The 12,054-nt window shown below is 47.9% G+C and overlaps 1 protein-coding gene across 2 annotated transcripts in view; it reads left to right on the forward strand.

Annotated features, from left to right (window-relative positions):
• The window catches only part of EMP2 (epithelial membrane protein 2), a 54,916-nt gene extending 43,467 nt beyond the window's left edge, over positions 1–11,449 (forward strand). For both annotated transcript variants that reach the window (XM_017533535.2, XM_017533544.2), the window contains exons 4-5: positions 5,140–5,286; positions 11,103–11,449. In XM_017533535.2, coding sequence (XP_017389024.1) covers positions 5,140–5,286; positions 11,103–11,290 — 335 coding nt within the window. In that variant the 3' untranslated portion in view covers positions 11,291–11,449. The remainder of the gene's footprint in view (positions 1–5,139; positions 5,287–11,102) is intronic.
• Positions 11,450–12,054: the final 605 nt, after the last annotated feature.

Raw genomic sequence — 12,054 nt, forward strand, 5'->3', positions numbered from 1 at the left:
GGTCTCTTTCTTTTACCTAGGCTGGAGTGCAGTGGCGCCATCATGACTCACTGCAGCCTTGACCTCCTGGGCTCAAGTGGTCCTCCCATCTCAGCCTCTCAAGTAGCTGGGACTACAGGCACTCACCAAATTGCTCCACTAACTTTTGCAATTTTTGTAGAGATGGAGTTTCACCATGTTGTCCCCAGGCTGGTCTCGAACTCCTGGGCTCAAGCGATCTGCCTACCTCAGCCTCCCAAAGTACTGGGATTACAGATGTGAGCCACCGTGCCTGGCCTAAAAATTATTTGTTGCTATTAGATATTGATTTACTGAGCACCCTGTCTTTTTTGTTTTGGTTTGTTTGCCAAATCTGACAATCCTGTTAGGGAGCAAAGGAGCCTATGCCCTGGGTCCCAGATTCCCACCACACTCAGTAACAATACCCATATTCATCATAAAAGCAACAAAAATACCAGTAGAAGTCACCGTTTACTTAAAGTTTGCTGTGAGGCATGTCTAGGTCCTTTACATACATGATCGCATAGCCCTGTCAGGCAGGGACCATAGGCCCCATTTTAAAATGGGGAAACTGAGGCGTAGAGCAGTTAAGTTACCCAAGGCCACATAGCCAGGAGTGAATGATGTAGGCAGAGGATTCCAGTCTAGATGTGACCAACTCTAAAGCCTGTGCCTGTAAGCACGGAACAGCATCGGTCTCCCTTCTGTCTCAGTCTGTTCATCGGTCATGCTAACCTCTGGCCCTGGGACAGCCGTCCTTCCCTGTGCTCTGCAAGCCCCAGCTGTCGCCAGTGTGCGAGGCCAGCTGGGAGGGCTTGCTGGACTCCGTGGCTGTGTTTCCCAGCCTCTGTGTTCTGCATCTTCCACATGGGATTATTTACTTATTTTTCCTTAAAACAGGCTGGTGAACCACTGGCCAAATTCAGTCCAGGGCCTATTTTTGTTTGGCCCAGGAGCTAAGGACAGTTTTTACATTTTTAAAAGTTGTATAAACACACACACACACCCCTAAAAACAAAACAAAAAGAACATTTGACAAGAGACCAAAACCTAAAATATTCACTGTCTATCCCTCTACTGAAAAAGGTTGTCAACTTTTTTTACTTTAAAAAGCTTACTTTTAAAATAGCCCACTTTCTGTACATAAATCTACTGTGTTTATTTATGTAGTAGAGACAGGGTCTTGCTATGTTGCCCAGGCTGGTCTCGCATGCCTGGCCTCAAGTGATCCTCCCACCTTGGCCTCCCAAAGTGCTTAGATTTATAGGCAAGAGCCACTGTGCCTGCCCATAAGTCTTATTTTATTTTATTTTATTTTTCGAATCAGGATCTCACTTTGTCACCCTGGCTGGAGTACATTGGTGCATTCATGGCTCACTGTAACCTCTGCCCCCCAGGTTCAAGTGATCCTCCCACCTCAGCCTCCTGCGTAGCTGGGACTACAGGTGTGTGCCACCACACCCAGCTAATTTTATGGTATTTTCTGTAGAGACAGGGTTTCACCATGTTGCCCAAGCCGGTCTTAAACTCTTGAGCTCAAGCGATTCACCTGCCTCGTCCTCCTAAACCATAAGTCTATTTTAAAGAGAACTTCACGTCCCTCCCATGAGTGATAAACTACTATCACTTGCCATAAAAGAAGGGAAGCTTTCTGAAAATACTAGATTGAAAGCCCAATGATGTTATTACAGTCTAGTCAGACACACTTCCCTCCTGAAGCCTCCTGAAGCTTCTTGTCCTTTCCATGTTAAAAAACAAACAACCTAAAATACCTAGATATTAGCAGGTGTTTTAAAGCACTAAAGCAGCCGGTGGAGAAGGACCTCCTTGAGATCCTTAGAGGAAGTGGAGAACTCCTCTTTGAGGTCCTTAGAGGAATTTATTTATTTATTTATTTATTATTTATTTGAGATAGAGTTTCACTCTGTCACCTACGCTGGGATGCAGTGGTGCCATCTCTGCTCACTGCAGCCTCCGCCTCCTGGGCTCAAGCTAACCTCCTGCCTCAGTGTCCTGAGTAACCAGGATTAGAGTTGTGTGCCGCGCCAGGCTAATTTTTGTATTTTTATTAGAGACGGGGTTTTTCTAAGTTGGCTAGGCTGGTCTCAAACTCTTGACCTCAGGTGATCCACTCACCTTTGCCTACCAAAGTGCTGGGATTACAGGCATGAGCCACTGCGCCCACCCCTTAGAGGAATTTAAACAGAGCAAAGTGAGCATCCCTTTCATTCAGTGAGTTTTTGTGGTTTCCCGTCCTCATTGGGTTCCACACACACTGATCTCAGGGGCTGCCTTGTGGGCACATCCTGCACCCCCCCCAGCTTTGAGAAACCCTGTTCTAGGAACATATATTCATCCTTTCCCCTAAAGCCATGTTTTTCCCGTTTGCCCCATCATGGGTCACTTGTTGCTGAAAATACAGATTCCTGGTCCCCACTCCAGGGCAATGGTAGCAGAATCTCCAGGGGGAGAGGCCTGGGAATCTGTATTTTTAATAAGCAATCCCAATCGATCCCTGGGACTGGGCAGATTTGGGAAGTACTGCTGTAAGCCAGAGGGTCACCATTTGGCCCCACATTGGAATTTCCTCTGTGGCTTTACAAAGCCCCGATGCCTGGTCTCTGGTCTCCATGCCCGACATTCTGATGTATTTCATCTCAGGAGAGCCTGCTGGGTTTGTTTTCTTTCCCTCTCCCTTCCTTCCTCCCTCCCTCCCTCTCTCCCTTCCTTCCTTCCTTCTTTCCTTCCTTTCCTTTCCTTTCCTCTTTCTTTCTTTCTTTCTTTCTTTCTTTCTTTCTTTCTTTCTTTCTTTCTTTCTTTCTTTCTTTCTTTCTCTTTCTTTCTCTCTCTCTTTCTTTTCTTTCTTTTTCTTTTTTAACGGAGTTATAATTTACAAACAAGGAAATGCAGGCTTCTTAAGGGCTCAGTTTGATGGGTTTTGACAATTGTATAAATATCCATGTAACCACCATCCAAAAGATGACGGAGAACACTCCTAGCTCTCCAGAAAGTTCCTTGGGCCCCCTTCCACACAGTTGCCACTGCCTTCTGCCCCGATGGCAACCACTTCTGACTTCTGTCACTATCACTCACTTCCACCTGTTCCTGGGCTTCACAGGAACGGGGTCATGTGCTGTGTGTGATAGAGGGGAGCCGGTCTGACTCCTTTTGCTCCCCATAAGGAATTGGGGGAGAGGGTAGATGTTCTCCAAGTAACCATGATGTGCAGCCAGGATGAGTTAAATCCACGCCTCTAAATGTTTCATTAAGCACTTACAGATTGTGTTCGCTCCAATGAGTTTTCAGGTAAAACTGCAAAATTAAAAAAAAAAAAGTAAAAGGAAGGTGTTTCCTTAGATTTTCTGTGCTGCGTGAACACTGTTCCCTCTCCTTGTCTTTTGGCCTCATCCTGGAGGTAACATTCAACCTTCAGGTCTTTTTTTTTTTTTGAGTTGGAGTTTCGCTCTTGTTGCCCAAGCCGGAGTGCAATGGGGCGCAGTCTTGGCTCACCACAACCTCCGCCTCCTGGGTTTAGGCAGCTCTTTTGTCTCAGCCTCCCAAGTAGGTGGGGTTACAGGTATGTGCCACCACGCCTGGCTAATTTTGTATTTTTAGTAGGGATAGGGTTTCTCCATGTTGGTCAGGCTGGTCTCGAACTTCCGACCTCAGGTGATCCACCTGCCTCAGCCTTCCAAAGTGCTGGGATTACAGGTATGAGCCACCATGCCCCGCCCAACATTCAGCTCTTAAACAGGACTCCCACCTTGCCTACACCATCTAAACCCCCTTACATAGATGAGTTTTCCCTCCCTTCCCAGCCCAGTGAGGGAGGAGCTATTAGTGTCCCCATTTTAGAATTCAAGATCAGCGTGAGCAACATAGAGAGACTCTGTCCCTACAAAAATTTTCTTTAATTAGCCAGACATGCCTGTAGTCCCAGCTACACAGGAGGCTGAGGCAAGAGGATCACTTGAGCCCAAGAGTTCAAGGCTGCAATGAGCTATGATTGTGCCACTGTACTCCAGCCTGGGTGTTAGAGTGAGACTCTGTCTCAAAAAAAAAAAAGTATTCCCATTTTACAGGTGATGAAACTGAGGCCCATGAAGGTGGCTGTAACCCATGTGCAGGACGCTTTCCCTACACCACATAGCTTTCTACACATAGCTTCACTGTGACCTGCCCCCAGGTGACACCCTCCACCCCACACCTCCTTTCTCCACTGAAACTTCTCTGTACTGAGCCCCAAACCCTTACACCCCAGTCTGTGTTAAGGCTGACCTGAAAGAAAGGAGCTCTCCTCCTCTTTGTAGGTAGTGACCATTAAGATCACTTATTTGATTAAGATCAGCCTCTGAAATCTGCAGGCTACTATGGAGTCTGCAGAGCACTTCCACAAGGTCACTCGGTCTCATGAGCCCCAGGTCTGTGAGAATCCCTCTCTAAAATGTGGACCCCTAAGGCCCCATCCTGAGTTCTTGAGTCAGAATCTACCACGTTGGAACCTGGGATTAGTACTTTAAAAGAATCCCCTGGTCAGGCATGATGGCTCACGCCTGTAATCCCAGCACTTTGGGAGGCCAAGGAGGGTGGATCACGAGGTCAGGAGATTGAGACCATCCTGGCCAACATGATGAAACCCCTTTTCTACTAAAAATATAAAAATTAGCTGAGCGTGGTGGCGCGTGCCTGTAATCCCAGCTGCTTGGGAGGCTGAGACAGGAGAATAGCTTGAACCAGGGAGTTGGAGGTTGCGGTGAGCTGAGATTACACCACTGCACTCAACTCTGGCAACAGAGTGAGACTCCATCTCAGAAAAAAAAAAAAAAAAGCCCTGTTCATGACTCAAGCATTTGAAGGCCGTGACCCAGACCAGGAAGAATGCAGAGCAGGTGGTCCTCTCGCTCTGTCTTCCAAATAAGGGTGTCGAGGGTTGTGCTGTCAAACGGACCCTGTAGGTGAGGGGCAGGGGCCTGGAAGACTCTTTGCCTTCCCTTGTGCTCACACCATGTAGATGCCAGCCTGAACCCCTACCTGTCTGCCTCCTGTCACCCCCATTCTGGAGCTGCTGGGGTCACTGTGCACCCTGCAGTGCCGGCTGGCCAAGGTCCTCAGTCCTGCGCCCCCGCCCTTTTCCCGCAGAGTACTCCACGCTGCAGGCGGTGCAGGCCACCATGATCCTCTCCACCATTCTCTGCTGTATCGCCTTCTTCATCTTCTTGCTCCAGCTCTTCCGCCTGAAGCAGGGAGAGAGGTTTGTGCTAACCTCCATCATCCAGCTAATGTCATGTAAGTAAGTCGACTGGCTTCCCTAACGAGGGGCTTTCTGGAGTAAGCACTCCTTCCCAGCCACCAGGAGGAGGGAGGATTTGGAAAGGAGAAATTGGCAGCCGTGCAGTGCTGTGTGCTTACCTATATGTGTGTGTGCACGTGCATGCCGTACTGCAGTGGGACGTTTTATATGCGGGAGTTTGGATTTAGTTGGGAGTCCAGGGAAGGCGTCCTGAAGACCTGAAGCCAGAGGATCTGTAGGGTGAGTACAAGTTGCTGTCCACAGTGTTCTGTCTCAGTACAGAGAGGAGGGAATAGCGTCCTGGGTGGAGGGAACAGCATGACAGAAGCCCTGTGATGCGAGGGGTGGAGAGCTGCCCAGTCGGGCTGCAGCGCAGTGGGAAGTGGGAAATGAGCCAGAAGAGCAGGCAGGGCCACACCCCATGGAGTCTTGCAGGTCTTAGAAAGGATTTGGGGTCTTTGTCCTAAGCTGATGGGAAGCCATCAACAGGTTTCAGGCCCGTGCTGGCTGCAGGGGCTAAAGAGATGAACACGGCACTGCCTCTGTCCTAGAGGAACTCAGAGGAAGCAGAGGTCTCAGAGCCTTTTTTTTCTGCTTAGGAATTTTGGCAAGGCTGAAGTCAGATCAGAAGTAAGAAGCCAAGCATGATCATTTGTTGTTTCTCAGTGATGATTTAAAGTGTTCTGATCACAAAAGGCAGAAGTCCCTTGCAGGGTGCTTTTCAATCAGGAGTTAACAGGTGGCTTAATGAAGGCAAGTAATCTGGGTGTCAGAGCCAACTTAGGCTGCTTGGCTGTCACCACCATAACTGCCACCTCCGTCCCGCCCTCCACTTCACGGGCGAGGGTCAAGTCCAAACTTGCCATGCCCTCAGGATGACCCTGAGATGTGTCATCAGCGAGGTGCAGTGACGACTTGTTCTAGTTTGCCTGGGAACATCTGTTTTAAACCAAAAAGTCCTGGCCAGGCGCAGGAGCACTTTGGGAGGCCGATGCAGGAGGACTGCTTGAGCCCGGGAGTTCAAGACCAGCCTGGGCAACATAGTGAGAAAAAAAAAATTAGCCATGCATGGAGGAGCACAACTGTAGACCCAGCTACTCAGGAGACTGGAGTGGGAGGTCATCTGAGCCTGAGAGGTGGAGGCTGCAGTTAGCTGTGGGGTGCTGTACCATTTGTATAAGTCCATTCTCACACCGTTGATAAAGACATACCTGAGACTGGGTCATTTGCAAAGGAAAGGGGCTTAATGGACTCACACTTCCACATGGCTGGGGAGGGTTCACAGTCATGGTGGAAGACAAAGGAAGAACAAAGGGACTTCTTCCACAGTGGCAGAGAGAGTGTGTGCAGGGAAATGCCCTTTATAAAACCCTCCCGTCTCGTGAGACTTATTCATTTCCACGAGAACAGTCTGGGGGAACCACCAGCCCCATGATCCAATTATCTCCCCTGGCCCTGCCCTTGACATGTGGGCATTATTACAATTCAAGGCGAGATTTGGGTGGGGACACAGCCAAACCGTATCACCACTGCATCCCAGCCTGGGGGATAGAATGAGACTCTGTTTCAAAAAATAAAGTAAAATAAACGGAAAGTCTCGCATCCTAGGAAACCCCAGTCCAGGGCAAAGTGGGGTGGCTGGTCACACTCAGCGTTCTCTCCCCTTGTGACATCTTAACTGGACATCCGGATACCACCCTTCTAGGTACAGGCAGAGAATGAAAGTGTTTTCAAGTGCAAAAGACTCCAGAGGGTCACTTATCTTGAGACCCCTCCTCCCCTGCCCTGCCAAGTCCACCACAGCCCTTCTGGGGACTTTTCTAAAGTGCAGACTCCCAAGGCCCCAGCCTGCCCTCTTGAATCAGAGTCTGCAGGGTTAGAGCCTGGGGATTTGTACTCTTGTCCCTGAGCCAAGCATTGGGGAACAATAACCCAGACCAAATGAGGCCTAAGGGAGAATGTGACCTTCCCGAGGACCCCGGGCGAGGTAGCGAGGAGGTGCCTGATCCCCCTCCTTTACTGTCTCTGTATCTGCCAGTTAGAGGCATGAACCCTCCACCCTCACCGACCCCATTAAAGGCAATTGAATCCTGTCATTTAAGTTGTGGGGAGCAAGGGGGCTTAGGCAGTTACTAACTGAAGTCTTTTCTTTTTTCTTTTTTACTTTCTTTCCCTTTCTCTCTCTCTCTCTCTCCTTTTTTTTTTTTNACGGAGTTTCGCTCTTGTTACCCAGGCTGGAGTGCAATGGCGCGATCTCGGCTCACCGCAACCTCCGCCTCCTGGGTTCAGGCAATTCCCCTGCCTCAGCCTCCTGAGTAGCTGGGATTACAGGCATGCGCCACCATGCCCAGCTAATTTTTTGTAGTTTTAGTAGAGATGGGGTTTCACCGTGTTGACCAGGATGGTCTCGATCTCTTGACTCCGTGATCCACCCGCCTCGGCCTCCCAAAGTGCTGGGATTACAGGCTTGAGCCACCGCGCCCGGCCTTCTCTCTCTCCTCTCCTCTCCTTCCTTCCTTCCTTCCTTCCTTCCTTCCTTCCTTCCTTCCTTCTTTCTTTCTTTCTTTCTTTCTTTCTTTTCCTTTCTTTCTTCTTTCTTTCTTTCTTTCTCTCTCTCTCTCTTTCTTTCTTTTCTTTCCTTCTTTCTTTCTTTCTTTTCTTTCTTTCTCTCTTTTTTTCTTTCTTCTTTCTTTCTCTCTCTCTCTCTCTCTCTTTCTTTCTTTCTTTCTTCCTTTCCCTTTCTTTCTTTCTCTTTTTTCTTTCTTTCTTTCTCTCTCTCCCTTTCTTTCTTTCTTTTTTCTTTTCTTTCTGTCTTTCTTTCCCTCTCTCTTTCTTCCCTCCCTCCCTCCCTCCCTCCCTCCCTTCCTTCCTTCTTTCCTTTCCTTCTTTCTTTTCTTTTCTTTTCTTTCACAGAATCTCTCTGTTGCCCAGGCTGAAGGACAGTGGTGAGATCACAGCTCACTGCAGCCTCAGCCTCCAGGGCTCAAGCAGTGCTCCCACCTCAGCCTCCTGAGTAGCTGGTACTACAGACATGTGCCACCATGCCTGGCTAATTCCTGTATTTTTTGTAGAGATGGGGTTTCACCATGTTGCCTAGGCTGCTCTTGCAATCCACCAAGGTCAGCCTCCCAAAGTGTTGGGATTCCAGGCATGAGCCACTGCACCCAGCTTCTGAAGTTTATTTTCTGCTATTGTCTGTGTTTGTCTGTTTATCTGTAAGGCCACTTAGCTAAAATTGATTACCCTAATATATACATACATACATATATATTTAGGAAGAAAATTCCCCCCGCATTTTAGCATGAAAGTCACATCTCCTCATTTTCCTTCCATAGCATCCTCTTCTCCCCAGCTCCTTTGCCCATTTTCTGGTCCAAAGACCCGGCCTTCCCAGTTCTGCTTCAAACTGCAGAGTGTTTAGATGCCATATCAGGCAGGGAGTTTTAGACACAAGCAGCAGATACTCGAACGCATGTGAGAGATGGAATTCCGGGGGTAGCTTGCAATAATCAAAGGAAAAGGTGAAAAACTAGGTATTGGAAAGAAGACTCAGGCACCAGCAACTGACAGGCAGCGGCTTCAGGGAGATTCAGAATCAAGGAACCTTGACAGGCTGACTGTTTATATTCAAGTTTCCAGGAGTGAGAGTCTGATTGGCGGAGACTGTCTGCTTACTCGGTCCCTGGCCAGAGAATGTCTGGGCATCTTGAAGGACAGTCCCACAAGGAGAACCACAGCACTTAACCTCATCTTAGCACTCATGTCCTTAAATATTGGGACTGCAAATATTTCTTTTTTTTATTTTTTTTTGAGACAGGGTCTTGCTCTGTTGCCCAAACTGGAGTGCAATGGTGTGACCTTGGCTCACTGCAACCTCTGCCCTCCAGGTTCAAGTGATTCTCATGCCTCAGCCTCCCAAGTAGCTGGGACTACAGGTGTGCACCATCACACCCAGCTAATTTTTGTATTTTTAGTAGAGATGGGGTTTTGCTATGTTAGCCAGGCTGGTCTTGAACTCCTGGCATCAAGTGATCTGCCCGCCTCAACCTCCCAAAGTGCTGAGATTACAGGCATGAGCCACTGCATCTGACCAAGAACCACAAGTATTACAATTAGGATGCTTTTGCTGTATCCAAGACAAAATCCAATTAACTGTGACTTCAGCCGCAAAGATAGTTACGATTTTTACATGACAAGTACTCTGGAGGTGGAAGGTTCTGGAGCTGATTTAGCAGCATCAACGTCAAGCACTTCCACTCATTCCATCCTTCTGTTCTGTCATCTTTAGTGTTGGTGTTGATCTCTTCATGGCTCCAAAAAGGCTGCCGCAACTCCAGACATTTCATCCTAATCCAACAATGTCTAAAGCAGTCAGCAAGAGAAAATAAAGCAACTTAAAAAAGCTTTCTCTCTCTTCTCTCCTTCATCTCTCTCTTTTCAGGCAGTCTTGTTTTTTTTTTTTCTTTTTTTTTTTTTGAGACAAAGTGTTTGCTTTTGTTGCCCAGGCTGGAGTTCAATGGCACAAACTTGGCTCACTGCAACCTCTGCCTCCTGGGTTCAAACGATTCTCCTGCTTCAGCCTCCCGAGTAGCTGGAATTACAAGCACCCACCACCATGCCCGGCTAATTTTTTGTATCTTTAGTAGAGACAGGATTTCACCATGTTGGCCAGGCTGGTCTCAAACTCCTGACCTCAGGTGACCCACTGGCCTTGGCCTTGCAAAGTGCTGAATTACAAGCGTGCGTCACCATGCTCCGCCCAGGAAGTTATATTTTTCACTCAAGATTTTCTGTGGTCAGAGCTGGGACACATAGTGACCCATCTGTAACAAGTAAACAGGAACTAGATTGCCAAGAAGAAAGTTGGCAAACTATGGCTTATAGGCCAAAACTGGCCTGGCCCGTGTTTTTGTAAATAAAGTTTTATTGTAACACCCCCATGACCACTTATTTTTGTATTGTCTATGGCTGTTGTCACTCTTCTGTGGCAGACGTGAGTAGTTTGACTGTGGCCTACAGAAAACCTAAACTGCTTACCGTCTGGCCCTTTGCAGGGCACGTCTGTAGACCTCTGCTTAGACCAGTTATGTTCACCCTCTGAGATGGTGACGTGGCTGCCCAAACAAAGCTGGGTTGACTTAGCAAGAATGGGAAGCACAATAGCTACAGGGTAGGTGGCAATGTCCTGCCACAAAATATCAGTTGTAATTTTTCCAAGAGACTAAAATAAATGCCTATTAATAATAAGAGCTTAAGGCTGCACACAGTGGCTCACGTCTGTAATCCCAGAACTTTGGGAGGCCAAGGCAGGAGGATTGCTTGAGCTCAGGAGTTCAAGACCAGCCTGGGTAGTATGGCAAAATCCTGTCTCTACAAAAAAATAATAAGAAATAAAGAATAGGCCAGTCCTGGTGTCTCATACCTGTAATCCCAGTACTTAGAAAGGCTGAGGCGGGCAAATCATGAGGTTAGGAGTTTGAGACCAGCCTGGGCAACATGGTGAAACCCCGTCTCTACTAAAAAAGTACAAAAAATTAGCTAGGCATAGTGGTGGGCGCCTATAATCCCAGCTACTTGGGAGGCTGAGGCAGGAGAATCGCTTGAACCTGGGAGGTAGAGCTTGCAGTGAGCTGAGATCGCGCCATTGCACTCCAGTCCTGGCAACAGAGTGAGACTCTTGTCTCAAAAACAAACAAACAAACAACATAAAGAATAAAAGCTGAAGTTTGTCTTCAACTCTGGCTGTATGTCCCTGGGTGCCAGAGTGCACTTCGTCCATGACTTATTCAAAATGCACCTTTCTTCCTGACAGGTCTGTGTGTCATGATTGCGGCCTCCATTTATACAGACAGGCGTGAAGACATTCACAAGAAAAACACGGAGTTCTATAACCTGACCGAAGGAGGCAGCTACGGCTACTCCTACATCCTGGCGTGGGTGGCCTTCGCCTGCACCTTCATCAGCGGCCTGATGTACCTGATACTGAGGAAGCGCAAATAGAGTTCTGGAGCTGGGCTGCTTTTCTGCAGTACAGAGTCCACATTCAGATAACCATTTTGTATATAATCATTATTTTTTTGTGAGGTTTTTCTAGCAAATGTAATGTTTCCTTTAAAAGCCAAAAAAAAAAAAAAAAAAAAAAAAAAAAAAAAAAAAAAAAGAAGAGAAAAAGAAAAAAAAATCCAAAAGAGAGAAGAGTTTTTGCATTCTTGAGATCAGAGAATAGACTGTGAAGGCTGGTATTCAGAACTGCTGCCCACTCAAAAGTCTCAACAAGACACAAGCAAAAATCCAGCAATGCTCAAATCCAGAAGTGCTGGGCAGGACATTTCTTAACCATGGGGCTGTGATGGGATGAGATGAGGGGCTGGGAAAGCTGTTCTCTGGGGATGTGATTCCTATAGGTCTCAGCTGGCCCAAGCCCCGCCGGAGTCTCTCTGCCAGTGGTGGGGGGAAGGGGTGAGGTGGAGTGCAGGAGAGGAACCACAGCTTCCTGAGAGGTGCAGCCCAAGTGCCAAGTGAGAAGCAGGTGTAGCCGCCGGCCTTCCTTCTGTATCCAAATCAGAGCCCAACCAACCCTCCGGTATAGGGGTGGGTCAGAAGAAGTCTCACCTAAATTTGCCGACAGTGTCACCTGCTTGCCTTAGGAATGGTGATCCTTTACCTGCGAGCCAGATTTAGACTCACCCTTAGGCAAAACCTACAGCGCCCTCCACCGCTCCGCCCCGACCCCAGACCTACAGAATCAGAGTCTTCAAGGGATG

This window comes from Cebus imitator, unplaced genomic scaffold (assembly GCF_001604975.1).
Source record: "Cebus imitator isolate Cc_AM_T3 unplaced genomic scaffold, Cebus_imitator-1.0 Scaffold4, whole genome shotgun sequence".
NCBI classification, from domain to species: domain Eukaryota; kingdom Metazoa; phylum Chordata; class Mammalia; order Primates; family Cebidae; genus Cebus; species Cebus imitator.